This window comes from Emiliania huxleyi (assembly GCF_000372725.1).
Source record: "Emiliania huxleyi CCMP1516 chromosome Unknown EMIHUscaffold_140, whole genome shotgun sequence".
NCBI classification, from domain to species: domain Eukaryota; phylum Haptophyta; order Isochrysidales; family Noelaerhabdaceae; genus Emiliania; species Emiliania huxleyi.
The window spans coordinates 36,944-54,464 of record NW_005201191.1 but is presented as its reverse complement, the minus strand read 5'-3'; the positions used below and the strand labels follow the sequence as shown (position 1 = coordinate 54,464).

At 66.5% G+C, this 17,521-nt stretch overlaps 5 protein-coding genes across 5 annotated transcripts in view; 4 read left to right on the top strand and 1 right to left on the bottom strand.

The window, feature by feature from the left end:
* Window positions 1-497: 497 nt before the first annotated feature.
* Window positions 498-3,779, top strand: EMIHUDRAFT_455341 (hypothetical protein; the record flags this gene model as incomplete). Its single annotated transcript, XM_005787606.1, has 9 exons — window positions 498-596; window positions 703-903; window positions 1,055-1,172; window positions 1,373-1,596; window positions 2,011-2,048; window positions 2,186-2,260; window positions 2,536-2,697; window positions 2,874-3,333; window positions 3,405-3,779. 9 exons carry the CDS (start codon window positions 498-500, stop codon window positions 3,777-3,779), a joined length of 1,752 nt encoding a protein of 583 aa, XP_005787663.1.
* Window positions 3,780-5,076: 1,297 nt separating this feature from the next.
* EMIHUDRAFT_227525 (hypothetical protein) lies at window positions 5,077-7,941 on the bottom strand (the record flags this gene model as incomplete). Its single annotated transcript, XM_005787605.1, has 7 exons — window positions 5,077-5,640; window positions 5,734-6,180; window positions 6,245-6,471; window positions 6,660-6,813; window positions 6,910-6,995; window positions 7,075-7,237; window positions 7,450-7,941. The coding sequence occupies 7 exons, from the start codon at window positions 7,939-7,941 to the stop codon at window positions 5,077-5,079; spliced, it is 2,133 nt and encodes a 710-aa protein (XP_005787662.1).
* Window positions 7,942-8,008: 67 nt separating this feature from the next.
* EMIHUDRAFT_110781 (hypothetical protein) lies at window positions 8,009-11,009 on the top strand (the record flags this gene model as incomplete). Its single annotated transcript, XM_005787604.1, has 2 exons — window positions 8,009-8,686; window positions 8,739-11,009. 2 exons carry the CDS (start codon window positions 8,009-8,011, stop codon window positions 11,007-11,009), a joined length of 2,949 nt encoding a protein of 982 aa, XP_005787661.1.
* Window positions 11,010-13,127: 2,118 nt separating this feature from the next.
* EMIHUDRAFT_227523 (hypothetical protein) lies at window positions 13,128-13,481 on the top strand (the record flags this gene model as incomplete). The annotated part of the gene is made up of 2 exons (XM_005787603.1): window positions 13,128-13,298; window positions 13,440-13,481. 2 exons carry the CDS (start codon window positions 13,128-13,130, stop codon window positions 13,479-13,481), a joined length of 213 nt encoding a protein of 70 aa, XP_005787660.1.
* A 1,175-nt stretch (window positions 13,482-14,656) lies between these two features.
* Window positions 14,657-17,521, top strand: part of EMIHUDRAFT_440969 (hypothetical protein) — a 4,033-nt gene continuing 1,168 nt past the window's right edge. Inside the window, exons 1-6 of the mRNA XM_005787602.1 lie at window positions 14,657-15,503; window positions 15,573-15,672; window positions 15,968-16,095; window positions 16,170-16,279; window positions 16,657-16,697; window positions 16,930-17,182. Of these exons, the coding sequence (XP_005787659.1) occupies window positions 14,662-15,503; window positions 15,573-15,672; window positions 15,968-16,095; window positions 16,170-16,279; window positions 16,657-16,697; window positions 16,930-17,182 (1,474 nt within the window). The 5' untranslated portion in view covers window positions 14,657-14,661. The remainder of the gene's footprint in view (window positions 15,504-15,572; window positions 15,673-15,967; window positions 16,096-16,169; window positions 16,280-16,656; window positions 16,698-16,929; window positions 17,183-17,521) is intronic.

Sequence of the window (17,521 nt, the reverse complement as noted above, 5' to 3'; positions counted from 1 at the left end):
CGCAAGATGAGGGGCGGCTGGTGGCAAAGAGAGTATCCGCTCGAGACAGACTCTATCTCTCTCTCTCTCCCTCTTTATCTCCCTGTGTCTCTGCCTCTGTCTCTCACTCTCTCTCTGTCTCTCACTCTCCCTATCACTCTGCCTCACCCTCTGGATCTGCCTCACCCTCTCCCTCTCACTCTCTCTGTCCCTCTCTCTCTCTCTCCCTCCCTCTCTCTCTCTCTCTCTCTCTCTCTCTCTCTCTCTCTCTCTCTCTCTCTCTCTCTCTCTCTCTCTCTCTCTCTCTCCCTCTCTCCCTCTGTCTCCCCCTCCCCCTCCTCTCTCTCTCCCTCTCTCTCTCCCCCTCTGGCTCCCCCTCCCCCTCCACCACGCACCACGCACCACGCACCACACACGCACACGCACGCACGCTCACACACCGCTCACTCACACCGCTCGCCCACGTGCACCGGCGCCCTCGCTCCCCGGCACTGCAGGCGGTGCCGTGGGACGCGTCGATGCCGAGCGAGGTCGGCCGCTTCTCCGGCTGGAACAGCTCGACATACGCGGCGGAGTTCTTGAGCGCGTTCGGCGGCCGCACAGAGTACCCGGCCAAGGTCGACTACATCGGGGCCGCGACTTTCGCGGCCCTCTGCGCCTTGGGCGCCGCCATCGAGCAACAACGGCATTGCGGTGAGGATGGGAATGCCACGTCAATGATAGGCGCTCTGCGCCTTGGGCGACGCCATCGAGCGGGCGGGCTCGCTCGAGACGGCCGCCGTGGCGAGCGCGCTCCGCAGCACGTCGCTCGTCGAGTTCTTCACCAGCAGCATCTCCTTCAACGCCGACGGGCAGATGGAGGGGATGGACTTCCCTGTCGTGCAGTACCCGCCCGGCGCGGCGTCGCTCGGGCTACGCTACGAGGTGTTGTACCACCGCGCATCGCCCGACTGTGAACGCGCGGCGCGCGGAGCCGCACCCCTCCCGTTCTCTCTTTAGGTTGCTTTCGACGCAAAAAGGAGCACTCTCCCCCTCTCTCCCCGCATCTCCCCATCTCTCGAGCACGCCTCTTCAGGTTGTCTTCGACGCAAAGGAGCAGGAGAACGTCTCCTTCCCCACGCCGCGGTGGAAGCTGCGCAAGTGCGCCAACGAGGGCAACTGCACTGCTGGCAACGGAACCTGCCGAGCCGACGGTGACCTCCCCATATCTCCCCGTACCTCCCCAGATCTCCCCATACCTCCCCAGATCTCCCCAGATCTCCCCATATCTCGAGCACGCCTCTGCACCGGGGGAGACGTGATCTCCAGCTTGCCGAGGTACAGCCGGGATGCAGCCGAGAGACCGCCGAGGTATTTGTCGACGGTGATCTCCCCATATCTCCCCATATCTCAGGCCGCTGCTCCTGTCTGCCGGGGCGGAGCGGCGACTTGTGCGAGGCGGTCGAAGAATCGTCTGCGTGGGATCGTGTCAAGGTCAAAGTCATCGCGGCGCTGGCGTCCGGGCTGATTGCGTTCTGCCTCTGCGCCTGCTTGGTCTACGTGCGGTTGCGGCGGCGGCGGAGGCACCTCAAGGGCATCATCAGGCCGACAGCGGAGCGCATGCCGGGCGCTGCTCGAGTGCGGCCCCGCCCCTCGAGCCCCGACTCCGGACCGTAGGGACGCGGAGCGCGACTTTGCACGCTGGGAGCCCGCGCTGGAGTCGGCTAGCAGCCGGAGCCTCCTGTCGAGGCGCCCGCCGCGCCGCCCTCGCCCCCGCCGCCGTCCGGCATGCCGCCGCTCTCGCCCTCGCCTCCAGCCACCCCCCCCCCCCGTCGCCGCCGCCCTCGCCGCCGCCGCCCTCGTCTCCACCCTCGCCGCCGCCGCCCTCGCCGCAGGGGCGGGACGCTGCACCGCTCTGTCTCGCGCCGAGTCACGCGCGCGAAGCCGAGGCCGAGGGACAACAAGGCGCGCGGGCGATGCGGGTCGGCCGCAAGGCGTGTATGCGGGTCGCCGCTCGGGGCTGACCCTCGCTGCTGTGTCTCTCGTGGGTAGGCGCGGGTCATCTCTGCTATGGGGCTGCCGGATGGGCGGTGCTCACCAGCTGCCTCTCGCTCGGCCACGCCCCAGCGCGTCACAGACTGACCGCGGTGCACAGGTACCATGTCTTCCTCTCCCCCGTGAACAGCGTCTCTTCACACCTCTAGCTGTGAACAGGTGACGTGCACAGGTACCACGTCTTCCTCTCCCACGTGTGGTCGAGCGGGCAGGACCAGGCAAAGGCGCTCAAGGGGCAGCTGCAGCGGTGTGCCGCGACAGCTCATATCTCCCCATACCTCCCCATATCTCCCCCATATCTCGAGCTGCAGCGGTGTGCCGCGAAGCTCCGAGACACTCGCTCCTCCCCACCGCCCACCGCCCTCCGCCGTCTCGACAAGCCCATGGCGTCCATCGCCTGTCACCTCCCCCCCCCCTCTCGACACGTCCACGGCACCGCCATGACGGCTGCGTATTGCGGCCAGGTACGTGCAAAACATTGTGATCTCCCCATATTTTTCCCATATCTCCCCAAATCTCCAGGTACGTGCAAAACATCTCGCCCTTCCTTGATGTCGACAACTTGGACGACACCGCGCGGCTGGAGGAGCACATTGGCAACTCGGAGGCCGTGATCGTGCTGCTGACGGGCTCGACCGCCGTCGCCGACGGCGCACCCGCCTCCGACTACATGCGCTCCCTCCCGTGAACAGCGTCTCTTCACACCTCTAGCTGTGAACAGGCGCACCCGCCTCCGACTACATGCGTTCCCACAACTGCTTGCGCGAGCTGCGCGCCGCGGTTCAGCAGAGAGGCCGCTCGCGCTGAGAAGAGCGCGGAGCGCCGAGAACAGAGGGCTGTGGATAGGTGGAGCGGAAGAGGCCGCTGATTCTGCTGCTGGAGACGGACCCGTCGCACGGCGGAGTGCCGCTCGACGTCCACCGTGCCGAGTGCCCCGACGAGCTGCGCGAGCATGTCTTCGCGGCGCCGCTGGTGACGTGGCACCGGCTGCGCCCCTTCCAGATGTGCTCGATGAAGCTGCTGATCGTCGAGCTGCTTCGCGCGTGGAAGGCGGCCGGCGCAGACCAGCCCATCTTCCTCCCGGGCGACCTCCTCCGCTCGCCGCCGCCGCCGCTCGCGACCAAGAGGAGCCTTCACGTCTACTTCTCGCGGGACAACGCCGGCGCGGCTGCGGTGGCGGCTGGGATCGCCGAGGCCAGTGGCCAGCAGCTGCGCAGCACGGACGACCCGGCCCAGGCGCGTGCGGCGTGCGCCTTTCTGCTGTACCTGAACGGCGCCACCTTTGCGGCGGGGGAGCGGGCGGAGGCGCTCGGCCGCGAGGTGAGGCGGTTGGGAGGGCGAGACTGGCCGCTGCTGCGAACGGCGTCTCCTCACGCCGCTGCTGTGAGTAGGTGCATGAGGCGTTGGAGGGCGACCGGCCGTTCGTGTTGGTCCACGAGCGGCGCGACGGCGATGCGGGCGCCGCCACCTTCGACGACATCATCGCGGCGACGCCCGCCGCGCTGCGTGAGGCGGGCATCTACCGCCCGATCGCGACCCCGCTGCACGGCGGCCCGCATGCCGACGTGTCGTACCGCCTGATCCTCGAAAGGATCGACGCAGCGTGCGGCTCAGGCGGAGGAGGAGTCGGCGGGATCCTCAGCGACGCGCTCAACCTGACCGAGAAGCTGACAGGGCTCGATCTCGACGACGACGGCCACGTCGGCTCTGAGCAGTCGGCGAGGGAGGCTAAAGGAGCTAAGTCTACGATCACTGTCGCCAAGTGATCTGATAGATTGTCAGTAAGAATGTGCTGTTTCCGTACGTTTTAGCAGAGGGCCCGCAATAATACGCAACATTTCTCTATCGAACACAGGCAAACAAAAAAGAAGTCTACGAAGAATCCGCTCGCCCAAACTCGCCCACAAACGGGTGCAGGCTGTGCTTCACCTTGCCCACCAGCCATTTGTAGCGCAGCACCTCGATCGCTCGATGCGGAACGGAGGGCATCGCGAAGATTAGCGTCAGGATGAGGGCGAGGCCTGTTCCGATGACCTCTCCGAGCTCAAGCGCAGGCATGCACACTGAAAGCTGGACCAACAAAGTGCTCGATGCGATATACTTGTTGTCAGAAGGCGAGCCAGAGCTGCCAGCCGACAGCACCTCGGTCGCGCCCGAGCGCCGAGGCCCTCCTCCTCCTCGCTCCCGCCGATCTCCCGCTAACGGATCTTTGTTTGCCACCTGTCCCCTCTCTTTACGGTTTGCTAAACATCTCTCTCTGCGCGGAGCCCTGTGCACCTCACGCTGCCCCTCCGCGCGCCCGCCGCCCGCGTCTCATGCAGCGGACAATACGGCTGTCTCTCTTTTACGACGGTCTTACGTCTTACCGTCAACCGTGGAGGCGGGAAATGGCTGGGCCCTGGGGGCGTGGGGGGGGGGGGGGGGGGCTTACACCCCCCTACCCCTGCGGCGGCAGAGCCGCCGGCCTCCCAGACCCCCTACCCCCCTACCCCCCTACCCCAAATCCCGCGATGCTACCCTACAAAGTCGGAACCCTGGTTGGCAGCAAATGAAGAAAAACAGGGCGCGGACTAGAAGTTGGTAGAAGAATTTTACGAAGGCCAGCACAACACTGGGCACGGGACTGGCGCGCACTGGCACTAACACAGGTACACCACGGGAGCCGCCTAAGCGACTCCTGCGAGGACGGCGGGGCACTTAGCTCCGTACAGAAGAGAAACGGTGGCGTCGGCGGTCGGGGCTGTGCATCTGCATGTTGAGAGCGCGGACGGACACGGGACAGACGAAGAGACCATTTCAAAACGGCGCGACACAAGAGCTCATGAAGAATGTAACCGGCGGTCCAACACACTCCACGTGCCCCCCCAGGGCGCCTCTCATTCTCACGGGGTACTGCGAGCGGGAGCGCCGAGGCGCACGTCCTGCCGATACAGCATGCGGGCTGCTCCTCACTCCCTCTTGGTCCGTGCAGGCTCCCGAGGCCGAGCTGCTCGCCATCCTCTCCGCCCTGCTGTGCAGCGGTGAGAGGCGAGTCCTCCGCTCGTCAGAATGAGTGGCGTCCTTTCAGTGGGTTGCGCCCGCGGCGTCAAGCATCTTTCCCCCCGCGGGCGACTGGCGGAGGACCTCGTTGCGCCCCTCGGTGGGCCAGAAGAGGATGGCGGCACGTGCGTAGCACTGGCCTGGGTATGGGCAGCCGTTGCCGAGAAACTCGACGCGCTGCGGGTCGCCCTCCGTCACGAGCGCCTGCTCGCGGTAGGAGTCGTCCTGTCCGCGTCGGAGCTCCTTGGCGACGGCCGCGTCCGCGAGCAGCAGCTCCTCTGCGAGGATGTTCAGGCATCGCTCGCTGGGGCGCACCTCTCCAATCTGCCACCAGTTGTCGTACTCGTACAGCTCGGGGTCCTCGTCGTACTCGTCGTACTCGTCGTCCGCCCAGTTGATGCCCTCGCCTTGAAAGAGCTGGCGCATGCCGCGCTCGTCGAAGTTTGGCAGCTTCGGGCCGACGGCGCTCTTGAGGTCCGCGGGCACCGTCGCGCCGGGCACGAGCGGGATGAGCGGGCCAAAGGTGAAGGCGGGCGGGTCGGGCGTGCTCTCGCCGTAGTCCCACAGCACGACAAGCGAGAGGAAGGCCTCGACGCGCGGCCCGCCGCCCTCACTGTCCGCCTCGCCCTCGCCCGCCTCGCCCTCGCCCGCCTCGCCTTCCGGCCGCCAGAGCTCCCGCACGGCCCGCTCGACCACTGCCATCGCCGTCGAATCCTTGGCGAGCGCCTGGTAGTCGGGAGGGTCCTCGACGACGAGAGTGGAGGCGGCGAGCGCCGAGAGGCGCGGCACGGCGGTCACGTCGCGCGAGCAGCCGAGCGCGGCGACGAGCAGCTCGCCGACGACGCGATCGCGCCCCTTGAGCGCGTGCAGGCCGGTGAGAGTCTGCGGCGTGTAGAAGTGCGAGAGGACGGCAACGAGCTTTGCCGGTTTGCCGTGCTTGACGGTCACCTCCTTGAACGACGCCGCGGTGGCGAGCGCGCGGAAGCGCGTGGCGACGGACGGCGGCAGCTGCTCAAAGGCCGCCTTGACACGCTTCTGGTTGTCGCCGTACGTCTCGGTAGACGAGAAGGAGTACTCGTAGACGGCTCGCTCGTCCGCCGAGAGGCTCTTGAGCCAGAACTCGTGCGCCTAGCAGCAGTGAGCAACTTGGATCCCAAAGATCGGCCACCCACCACGGCCGAGCAACTAGGACTGGTGGCGCCTTGCCCCGGCTGTACGAGTTGACCTCCTCCGTGTACGTCTCGTCAGGGTAGTGCGCATCCGTCTCGCGCGTGAGCGCGCGCAACGCGTGTGCGATTTTGGCGACGAGCGCCTCGTCGGCCGGCTGCGGCGGGCTCGCGCACAGCTTTGAGGGCGCGCCGCGCCACTCGCTCTCGCTGAGGCCGCGCTTCTTGGCGAGCGTCTTCTCGAGCGGCACTCCTGTCAGGTGACGTAGTGCCGTACGCTCACTCGGGGTGTGTGGCAGCCTTACTAGCTGAGAGTCTTGTCTGTGTGTCTGTGTGTCGCTCCAGTGTTGCCGGCTCTCCGCCTCGCTTGCGTCCAACCACACCGCATGGTGTCCAGTCGCTGGTCAGACTGTGTCTTCACCTCTCTCCTACCACATCCACCGGTCAGGTTGTACACGAGCACGCAGCGCAGGCCGCCGGTGAGCGTGTCCACCTCGTGCTGGCAGTCGGCGTAGAAGGCTGCGAACTTGAGCCGCCTCGACGCCGCGCACGCCGCCGCCGCCGCCTTCTCCGCCTGCTTCTTGAGCCGTGCGCTCTTGCGAGACGCCGCCGGCGCGCTGGTCGGCGCGGCGGCGGCGGCGTCGGCGAAGTCGAAAGTGGTGGTGTCGTGCGGCGCGGACGGCGAGTAGACACGCAGCGCCGCGCCCGCGTACACGGAGGGCAGCTGAATCACGAGCGTGCCCCACATGTTGTCGATGCGCACGTTGTCCTTGTGGCCTGCGGCGAGTGTGTGGGAGGCATCTGACGATGGGCGTCTGACGATGGGCGGCATGCGGAGGCGGCGGCGGCGGCGCACGGCGGAAGAAGCAGCCCTCCTCGTACACGAGCATCTTGTACAGCGACGCGCCAAGCTGCCAGTCGTCGAGGTCGAGGCTCGACGAGATGTGCGCGAGCATCGGCAGGAGGACGGAGGCCTCCCACTCGTCGTGATTGACAAAGTTGAGGTCGGCCGGCAGGAGCTACGCGCGAGGGCGGCGGGCAGCGCCAGAGGCGAAGGAGAGGGAGGTGCTGGTGTCGATGGCGGGGGCGGGGGGCGGCGAGGGTGGACGTGACGAGGGTGGCGGTGGAGACGGCGGAGAGGTATCGGCAGTGCGCATTATGTGTATATGTGCAACGGCGGAGAGGTATCGGCAGTGCGCATTATGTGTATATGTGCAAGGCCGCAGCACACCTCCCACGACTTGCGCGCCTCGAGGTTGATCACAGTGTCCGTCATGGTGCCCACGCCCGAGCGCTGCGACGCCGTGATGAAGGCGGTGGCCTGCTCCGCGCTGAGCGGGTAGCGGAACTCGCCGGTCTCCTGGTGCGTGATCTCCGGTAGCACGCCAGCGGTCCACTCGCCGCCCACGCAGTAATTCGAGCCGGTCCCGGTGCACTCTTGCAGGAGGTCAGTGAGCGAATCACGAGCGTTCTTAGGGTTGGCCGGCGAGCCCACCTCGCACGGCACGCGGATCTCGTTGGCGTCATCGGAGACGTAGAGAGTCGCACCGTCTGCGACTCGCGCGGTGCCGTCGAGCTTCACCTCGTACGTGACAGCTGAGCCGTGCTCGCTGCTCTGCAGGTCAACGACCGTGCCCATCTTCCACTCGGCGCCCACTCGTGCGTGAACACGCTCGCCGACAGCAAAGGCGTGCGATGGGCTGGAAGAGCTCTCAGCCATCATGATGGCAGCTCTCTCAGCCACCCATGATGGCAGCCGGCGAGAGGATGGCTGTTGCAGCGTGAATCCGATGGCAGCCCTCCCGGGGGCGCCTTCGCTTGCGGAGCTCCAAACCTCCGCCGAAGCGGGATGTATTCACGCGCAGTGCGCGCTCGGCGACATGCTCTTTGAGAGAGGCGACGAGGCGGCCGCTTCGGCAGTGTGGCGACAAGCGATTGGGTTGAGCGTCCTGCGGCGCCAGGCAGCAAGTGGAGGTGCAGCGCGCTTGGTCGCTGCGCCAGCAGGCCACGCGCGTGACGTTGCTGCGCCCGCCGCCCTCCGCGTCGGCGTCATCGGCTGCGGGCCAAGTGGCCTCATCGTGCTCAAAGAGTGTCTCGACCGCGGCTTTGCGTGTACGGCGTTCGAACAGGGCTCGCGCATCGGAGGCGCCTTCGCGACGGCGTATGAAGGCGCACAGCTCACTTCGTCCTCGGTAATCACCGCCTTCGGCTGCCATTCGGACGGGCGCGAGGCGTCGCCCACTTTCTGGTCTGCCGAGGACTACGTGCAGTACCTGCAGGCCTTCGAGCGCCGCTTCGGCCTCACCAAGCACGTCCAATGCGGCTCGACCGTCGAGGCCGCTAGACGCGACGAGCACGGCGCGTGGATCGTCGACGTCGTCGTGGGCGGGGAGGGCGGCGGCGCGCACCGCGAGCAGCACACCTTCGATGCACTCGCCGTCTGCTCCGGCCTACATCAGGAGTGTCCTGTCCTGTCGCCCCGTTGTGCTGCCGCCGCCCGATGTAATTTGTTGATACCAGGCGCCTGCGTGGCCGGCGTGGGCGGAGCCGTACGTGACCGCCGGCGCCGCGGGACCGTGCCGCGTGCTGCACAGCTCGCAGTTCCGCCGCGCCGCCGACTTCGCCGGGCAGCGCGTGCTGGTGGTGGGCTTGGGCGAGGCGGGCTCTGACCTCTCCCTCGCGATTGCCAAGGCGGGCGCGGCACACGTGGCCATCAGCACCCGTGCGAACGGGCCGGGCGCAGTCGTTGGCCGCTGGGCGACGGCCGACGAGCCGGCGGACCTGCAGACTTCGCGCGCCAACATGGCAGAAGCGTGGGGGCCCAAGGAGTACCACTGGTTGTGGAAGTCAGTGCTGCAGAGCGCCAAGGGCAGCCCGCGCGAGGCCGAGCTGGTGCGCACTGCGCTCGGGGCGGCGCGGCAGCCGCCCACTTTTGACGAGCTCGAGCGCGATGCGATGGCGTGGAATCACCGCCACCGCAACTTGCCGTTCAGCCGCTTCGGCACGAAGAATTTCGCCTTCCTGGAGGCCATCCGCTACCACGGCGCCGCGCAGGTTGGCGAGGTTCGACAGCTCTTGCCCGACGGACAGCTGATGCTCGCCGACGGCACGCGCTGCGCGTTCGACGCTGTCGTTTGCTGCACCGGCTACGAGAGCTCCTTTCCCTTTTTCGAGCGCCACATGCCCGACCTCGCGCGCGCAGCGGGCGACGCGCGCACGCGCTTCAAGCACATGCTGTGCCCTGCGTTTGGCGCCACCCTCGCCTTCGTGGGCTTCGCACGGCCGGCCTTTGGTGCGGTGCCTCCGATGAGCGAGCTGGCGGCGCGCTACTGGGCGGCGCTGCTTGCGGGCGAGCTCACGCTGCCAAGCCACGCGGCGATGATCGACGCGATCGCACGCGATCGCGCTGCGGAGACGCGGTTCTTCGAGCGCGATGCCGGCCGGCTGACAGCGCTCTGTCAGTACCGCACCTACCTTGACGATCTCGCCGCGCTGCTCGGCTGCCTGCCGCGGCTGCCGCTGCTGCGCGCGAACCATGCGAGCGTGTGGCATCGCGTGAAGCGCTCCGCCTTGTGCGCCGCGCAGTTCCGCCTGCACGGGCCGGGCGCGAGCGAGGAGGCGTGGCTGAGCATGGCACGCATGCCGCTGCCGCGCGCGCGCCGCCAGCCGCGTTGCGCCGTTGCGGCTAAAGTGAAGGCACTCGCCGAGTTCGACGAAGATGAAGACGGCGATCACGCGTGGCTCTGGTCCAATCACCCGCCACCACCCATCGCCGCCAGCTTGCGTGCCCAAGCCGCCGCTCCCTCGCCCGAGAAAGCGACCGTCGCCGAGAGAGCCACCGAGCGAGCAGCGCAGCACGCGCGTTGGCTCGAGCCGATTGCAGTGGCGTGTGACGCGCCGGTGGAGGAGCTCGCCGCGGCTATCGAGCAAAGCGGCGGCGTGCTGCGGCTGGTCGGCGCCGGCGTGGGAGCGCCATACGAGGCGACAGGCGCGCTCTTCGACGGCGTGATCGCCCGCCACGCGCAGCTCGGCCTCGGCGTTTCGTCGGAGGCCGGCCGCCTCGAGCGCGGGCTCTCGTGGAAGGGTCGTTGGCCATGGCTCTCGCAGCCGGGCCAAAACGCCGACCAGAAGCGCGTGCTCGACTATGCCTTCGGCCACTCGGAGCTGGGCGCGCACGAGGCGCTGCCACCGGCGCTCGCCGCGCTCGCCGCCGAGCCGCTTGCTTTCCTGGACGCCGTCATGCACGGCCGTTTGTCCACTCTGCACGAAGCGCTCGCGCGCGTCACGCGCTGCGCCGCGCTGCGCACCGAGGCCCATTCGCTCAAGTACCGCCTCTCCGACTACATGGCGCACGGCGGCGCGCCCTGCGGTGCTGAGGCGCCACGCCCGCTGCGATGCGCCGAGCACCGCGACTACGGCACGATGGCGCTGATTTTCGATGGCGGCGTCCCGGGCCTTGAGGTGCTACGTGATGGCGCGTGGTACCTCGTGAAGCCGTCGGCGGACGACGCGATCCTCATGCTCGGCTGGGCGACGCACATCCGCTCAAACGGGCGCGTGTCCGCGCCAACGCACCGCGTGCGAGACGTGGGCGCGGAGCTCCGCGAGGATACCGCCACGCCGTCCGCGGGTGCCATTCCGCGCCGGCTCTCGCTGGTCGCCTTCAGCTCACCGCCCCCGCAAGCGCGCCTCGCGCCCGAAGGGCTGCGCGAGGGTGAGGCGGCGCACTTCCGCGCAAGCGTCGCCGGAAGCGCGCACGCGCAAGCCCTCCGCGCCCACAAGATGATCTGAGTGTCGGCGGCACGCACGGTCCACGGGGTGGCGCCGAGCTCGAGTGCCGAGCCTCGTGCCGGTCGGGTGAACGTGGATAAGTGAGCTTAAGGGCCCGCCCTACATTCCTGCTTCGTCCGCTGCATGGCACTGCTACTGTCTCGGCCTAAAGTCTGTGCAGGTTGTGAGCTGCAGCTGGTTGTGAGTGTTCCCGGGCATTCACACTATATGTTCCTGAGATAATTTGGCGATTATATCCATAAGGGATTTCATCCCTTTTTGGTTTGGAGATCCGTGTTTTGGTTTCGGTTTTGGGTAAAACGTATACAGCTGACGCGATGCGGCCTCTGCCTAGCTTCCTAAGGTAAGGTAAGGTAAACGTCTCCACACACAAAAAGTGGTGGGGCAAGGGGGGGCGACCCTCGCATCTCCACGCCCGGACACGGGCAGGAGCCCCACGGCATTCAAAGTGCAAGCACCGGCCCGGTGCCGTGGGTGAGCAACCTGCACCCCACTCCCTCCCTCCCAGACACAGGACCCACACACAACCCCCACAGCGTGGACGACTACGTGTTCAGAAACACCAAGCAGCGAGGCGAGGGTGAAGGGGTATGCGCGAGCTACGGCGGGACCGCTATCGAGTAGTGAGGCTGAGGGACACGATCCCGGCGCGCGAACACAACTGAGACGTATCATTCTCCGCTCCTCCCCTCCTGGCAGTCGCGCACGCGCCGCGCTGCGGCGCGTGCGACTGTCTTTGTTGAAGTCAAAAGTCGAATCAGGGCGCCGTCGACGTTGTCCCATGTCGTTTTCCTCCCCCGGACCGCCCATCCGGGACGCTCCGCCGGGACGCACGCCGGCGAAGCACCATATCGAGCTGCTGTACGGCACCCCGGTATCGCCTCCCCTGGCTTAGCTAGAGTGAGAGATATTGTGCACATGGTCAGTCTCTACAATGTACTCACTGACACTTCACCTCCCAGAGCTCGTCCCGGTCCGCCACGGCCATCCTCGGCCTCCGAGGGCCCCCGGCCGCGGCGCGGTGCGGCGGCGTCACAAATCCGACCACGAGAGCTGCGCGAGCGCGGGTGGCCCCCTCCCCGCCCTTGGGCTTGGCCGCCGGGCGGACGACCGGACCGCGGCTTGGCGCGGCGAGCGGTATGGTATCTGTGAATAAGTGGAGTATTTACTTTCACACCCCTTGGGGTGTTCACGACCACTTGCGGTCATTACGCACTTGTGCGTTCACGCCCCTTGCGGCGATCGTCTCACAGTCTCATCAACCGTTCAAGGAAAACAAAATACGCGAAACCCCCACCCCCCCCACTTCTTCGACGTAGCCAGCCCTCTTGTGGCTTCGACGCACACGCTACTTCAGCCACAGAGTCCTGGACATGTCTATCAGAACTTCCTTGGGGGTGGGAGTCGCTAAACATATTCCCCGGGGCGGTCGCCGCTGCCGCCCCCGGGGCGGTCGCCGCTGCCGCCCCCACAGGGCGATTTCAGCAAGTTTCATTATGAGTCGCCAGTTCGAACTATGAGTTGTCGATTCGACTCTCGGGGCCGCAGCCGTTGCTGCCCCCGCCCCCCCCTCGGGTTCGTCAAGCGCCCGCCGTTTAAGTTTCGGGCGCTCATGCCTAAGTGAGGGTGTGAACGGGACTACGCCCCTCCCTGAGAACGAGCAGGAGAGCACCGGGACGCGGTCGGGCGATCTGAGGTCCAACTAGGCGTATGCGCCGTGGCCAGGCAGGAGCTGCTGTTCACAGACCTCGTTATTGACAAGAAAATACGTCCTTGGCGCTTTGCGCTGAAAGAAAGAAAGAAAACAGACAAGCCAAACGAGGGATAGGTTGCGCTGTCACTCCGGCTCGTGCAGCGCTGGAACAGGCCGAGCTCATAGGGCGCCGAGCTCGCCAGCTGCAGCCCTGCAGTTCTCGATACTGAGCCCTCCTCCCGACCCGCTCTTGATGTCCATCCGGTCCGCGCCGTCCAGCTGGGCGACGCCGTCGCGTACGAGCCGGCCTCGACGCGCTCGCGGCTGCCGCGGCGGCCTCGGAGGCGCGCTCGGCGAGCGGCCGCGCTCGGCGGTGCTCCTGCTGCTGCCGTGCCGCCGAGCGGCGTCGAGGCTCCAGAGAGGCGATGCCAGTGACCGGCCGCGTCGGAGGCCTCGCTCCGGTCAAGTTCCTCGCGCTCTCTCCACCTCTCTCGCCGCAGTTGCGTAGGCGACAAAATGAGCTCGCTCGCGAAAATCACAAACAGTTGGAGTGGGAAGGGGTGCTGGGCCCGAGCCTGCTTGACACTGCGGACACGGTCCGTCTGCGTCATTCCCCCCAGGCTGATTCGCCGTCTCGTACTTCCTCGCGCTTTTTCTCACCCTTGCCCAGAAGCTTCCCACGCCAAAATGCGGCGCGATGCAGTCCTGCTCGTGGAGGTTTGTGCGTTGCCGAACAGAATCCAGTGCGGTGCAGTGTGGCAGCTTGCGAGGAGCGGTGACGGGTCGTTTGCCCGTGGAGCCAGTTTGCCAAACCGGGAGGGGCAGAGCGCGGGGCCGCTCGCACTGTCACACCTCGCACATCCCGTCCTGGACACATCACTCGTGGATAGTGCGCAGCCGCCGCCGTGTGCGCCAATTCGTCGAGAGTGCGCAATGACCGGACGCTCGGGAAAGGTTTATGTAAGTACATTTGAAAATGGCCGAGTTCGTCTCAGTTATCGCCTCTCAGTTATATCGTGAGTCTTTGTCTCTGACGTCCGACGACATGTCACATGAAAGTCATGAACATGACAGGCGGCCGGTCTCGGGGTCTGAGACTCGCTGCTGACCGCCGACATTCCGCTCTCTGAGTCGTGAGTGTGCGCCCTGGAGGCCGGCCTCCCGAGTCGCCGGCGCCCAGTACGTCAAGCTCCCAGCTCATAGACTCAGAGAGGGACGTGGTGGGCGCAGAAGCGGGCGAGTGATGTCCGTTGCGAAAGCCCGAGGGCGGCTCGGCAGCCCCGGGTCGGCTGGCGAATAGCCTGCCGTGCCGTCAAAGAGCAGAACGCGTAAGCAGCGGCCGAGATGCGCTGTCCTCGGCCAGCGCGGGTCCTTCGTCGCGGCGTCGCGGTCTCCTGGTCGAGGAGACCGGCGCAAAGGGCGTGGCTCACTCGCGCGGCAGATTAGCGCGAGCTTCGGCCGAGCACAATGCGATTCGCCCCACCACCCATCCGAACGAGATTGAGTTCGGTCCGCGGGCACGTCGAGGGCGAATCACGCCACGCGGCGGTGGCGGCTCGGGCAACATACACGTCCTCGAAATAGTAGCGCGCCGGAAGACCGAGGCAAAACTCCGCGCGCCCGAGACGACCTGCGCGGCGGGGACGGCTCTCTCGACTCCGCGTGCACGAGTGGGGGCCTCGGAAGCGGCGAGATGCGGCGCCGAGAGAGGGAGACATGTGCCGCTCTCGCGCCTGAGCGCCAAGCGCAGGCGTCGCGAGCCGGTGGCGGAGCCGCCGAGCGTCGCGAACGGTCCACCGCTCGCGCACGCGTGCAGCCGGTCCAGGGCGGCTAGGCAGAAAGAAGAATGGCGCGAATTGAGGCCGTACGCGCCCAGCGCGAGCCTTGTTCCAGAGCGGCTGGCTGTCGCACGAGCCGGTATCGAAGGCGATTTTTCTTTGGCAATCGACAGCGACAGACATGCCGCGGCCAACTCGGCTTCTTCTCCTGAGTCTGTCCGCCGCCACCGCGGCTCCGCTTCCCGAGCCTCAGGAGCCTCGCGTCTGGACCGTCTTTTGCGCCGAATGCACAAACAACTTTGACTACAAGTCGATCGGCGTGTATTGGTCGCATCGGCTCTCGGGCATGCCTGGCGGCGTGACGCGTCTGCTGGCGTGCGATGAGGAGCAGCTCAAGAGGTACAAGGGCCTCAACCTCGGCAACACCTTTGTCCACCGCAACTACGGCCGCATCCAGCACAAGCGGCGCGTGCCCGAGGGGGAGACGCACCCGCCGACCGGCTCACGCGCGCAGGACTCGTCGCCCTCGTACAACAAGCCGGGCTCCATCATGGAGTGGGTGATGCACTCGGAGGAGGCGAAGAGCACCGACTACGTCCTCTACATCGACGCCGACATGCTGCTGCGCAAGCCCCTCGACCCCATCGCGATGGGCGTCAAGAAGGGAGTCGTGGTCTCGGAGCATGTCGGCTACCTCGACACGGGCATCAGGAACGGGCTGCCGGCGCAGTTCCTGCCGTCCGTCGAGGCGGTGCAGTACGCGGGCGCCGACGTCAACAACTACAACCCGCCCGGCCCCGACGGCAAGCGGCACGCGGCCGGCGGCTGGTACATGTTCTTCCACATTGACGACATTCGCACGATTGCGCCGCGCTGGCTGCACTACGAGATCGAGGTGCGCACCAACCCGCAAAAGTACTGGAGCATCAAGGACGAGCACTCGGGCCAGCTGTCGGTGCCGGCCGACATACTGACCGGTGACGCATACGTTGGCCACGGCTCGGCGCCTTGGATCTCGGAGATGTGCCTCCGCCTCTTTTGTTCTTCTGCTCGTCCAACGGCGTCCGTCCACTTCAAACGCACTGCGAACAGGTACGGGTACGTCTTTGCGGCGGCGGAGGCGAAGCTGCGCCACATCCTCACCGAAGGCGTCGTCGTCTACCCCGACGAGGTGGGCGCCGCGCGCCCAAAGGTCAGCCAGCCAGTCTTGCACACACTCCCAGCATGTGGAGGACGGGCCACACGCACACACACCCTTCAGGCCAAGTCTCGCACACACTCCTAGCATGTGGAGGACGGGCGCCAACACGCACACGCACGCACACGCTGCGTGCGAATGGCTCGAGGAGCCGACACGAGGCGCCACACACGGTCCACACACGGTGCCACCGTCCGTACCACTGGGCCTGTCACAGGTCGGTGACACGCGTGATCACACCCTCGGCGCCTGTGAACAGCGTCTCACTCACAGATGGCGGTGTGCACAGGAATCGTACATCATCCACTACGGGCTACACTGCGCGGTGGGCAGCTTCAAGTTCACAAAGTACTCCTTTGGCGGCTTCGACGCAAACGCGTGCTCCGGCAAGACCTTCGGCGACCCGCCCGCGCCGCGGCACACTGAGCGCCGGTGCCTGCGCGCCGTCGAGCTGTGGAACAGCGTCTCGTCACACCGTATGCCGTGAGTAGGCACATCGAGCGCTTGTGCGCCGAGACGGTTCTCGAGCTCAACGACGCAATGTGCGACTACTACAACCGGCCGGTGGGCGAGGGCGGGTGCGGCCGCGCCGGCAGCGAGGGCCTGCCCGCCTAGAAGCGGAGATCTGGGGAGATATGGGGGAGATATGGGGAGATATGGGCCTGCCCGCCTAGAAGCGGAAGACGCACTCTTGTCCTCCAAGCCGGCGCTCGAGAGGGCACGGACTCGACTGCAGTCGTGCAGTCGCCCCCCTCGTACTCACGCGGTGCTCTGAGTCCGCTGCACGCGACCGTCCTCCCGCCCTGATGCCGGCGTCTCCACGCAAAAACACAAGCCCAGGCCCACAAGCACAGACAGTCGAGAAGGGAGAGACAGCGGCGGCAGTCAGAAGCCAGCGCTGGGTCCCAGGAAGGCGAATGCGATGACAGCCTCTAGTGCGAGCTCTAGCCAGTGAGCCCATACGTCTGCACCACGCAGGCCTTCCCACCGACGCCGTCACCTGCCCGGCTTGGAAGACGGCCAGCCGCCTGTAGATGCTGCGCGCAGATCCTGTCTCTGGCCGGCGCGCCACTCTCCCGCTCCGTGGCGTCTGCCTCTGGGCCGCAATCTCTACACGCGCACGGCGCGCGGTAAAGCCGCAGGCGCACGCAAGGCGGTTGTCACGGCCCCGGCTGCCTCTCCCCTCAGGCCGGCCAGCAGTCTTGTTCCGACCAGAAACTTTCCTAGACCTTTCCTAGACCTTTCCCTCAGGCCGGCCAGCAGTCTTGCGCCGACCAGAACCAGATGTGCCTCAAGTGGGCGGCGAGTGGCGAGTGCAAGTCCAACCCGGGCTTCATGGAGGGCACCTGCCCTGTCTCGTGCGACGTGTGCCCGCCCGCCGCCACCAACGCCATCCCCGCGTGGGTGCGCGGGCTCGCGCTCGCTAACGGCACCGCGCCGGCGCCGCTGCGGCCGATGGGCGAGATCAAGCTCTTCTACTCCGACGCAAACCAGGCGGCCGCCGCTCCCCTACCCCCACGGTACCCGAACTCACCCTCCCCTACCCCACGGTACTCGAACCCACCCTCCCCCACCCCACGGTACCCGAACTCACCCTCCCCTACCCCACGGTACCCGAACCCACCCTCCCCCACCCCACGGGACTCCAACTCAGCCTTCACACACCCCCAGCATACGCAAAATGTACTCGCTCCTGGCAGAGAATCGGTGCAATTAAGACAGGCTGCTCTCCCACCTCGTTAGACTCCGAGTCCCGCGTCATTCACTCTCCAACCTCCTTACTCACGCCTCCGTGACACCTCTCTCCTCTCTTATGCTCGTGGTTTTAGAAACTTGGACCCCT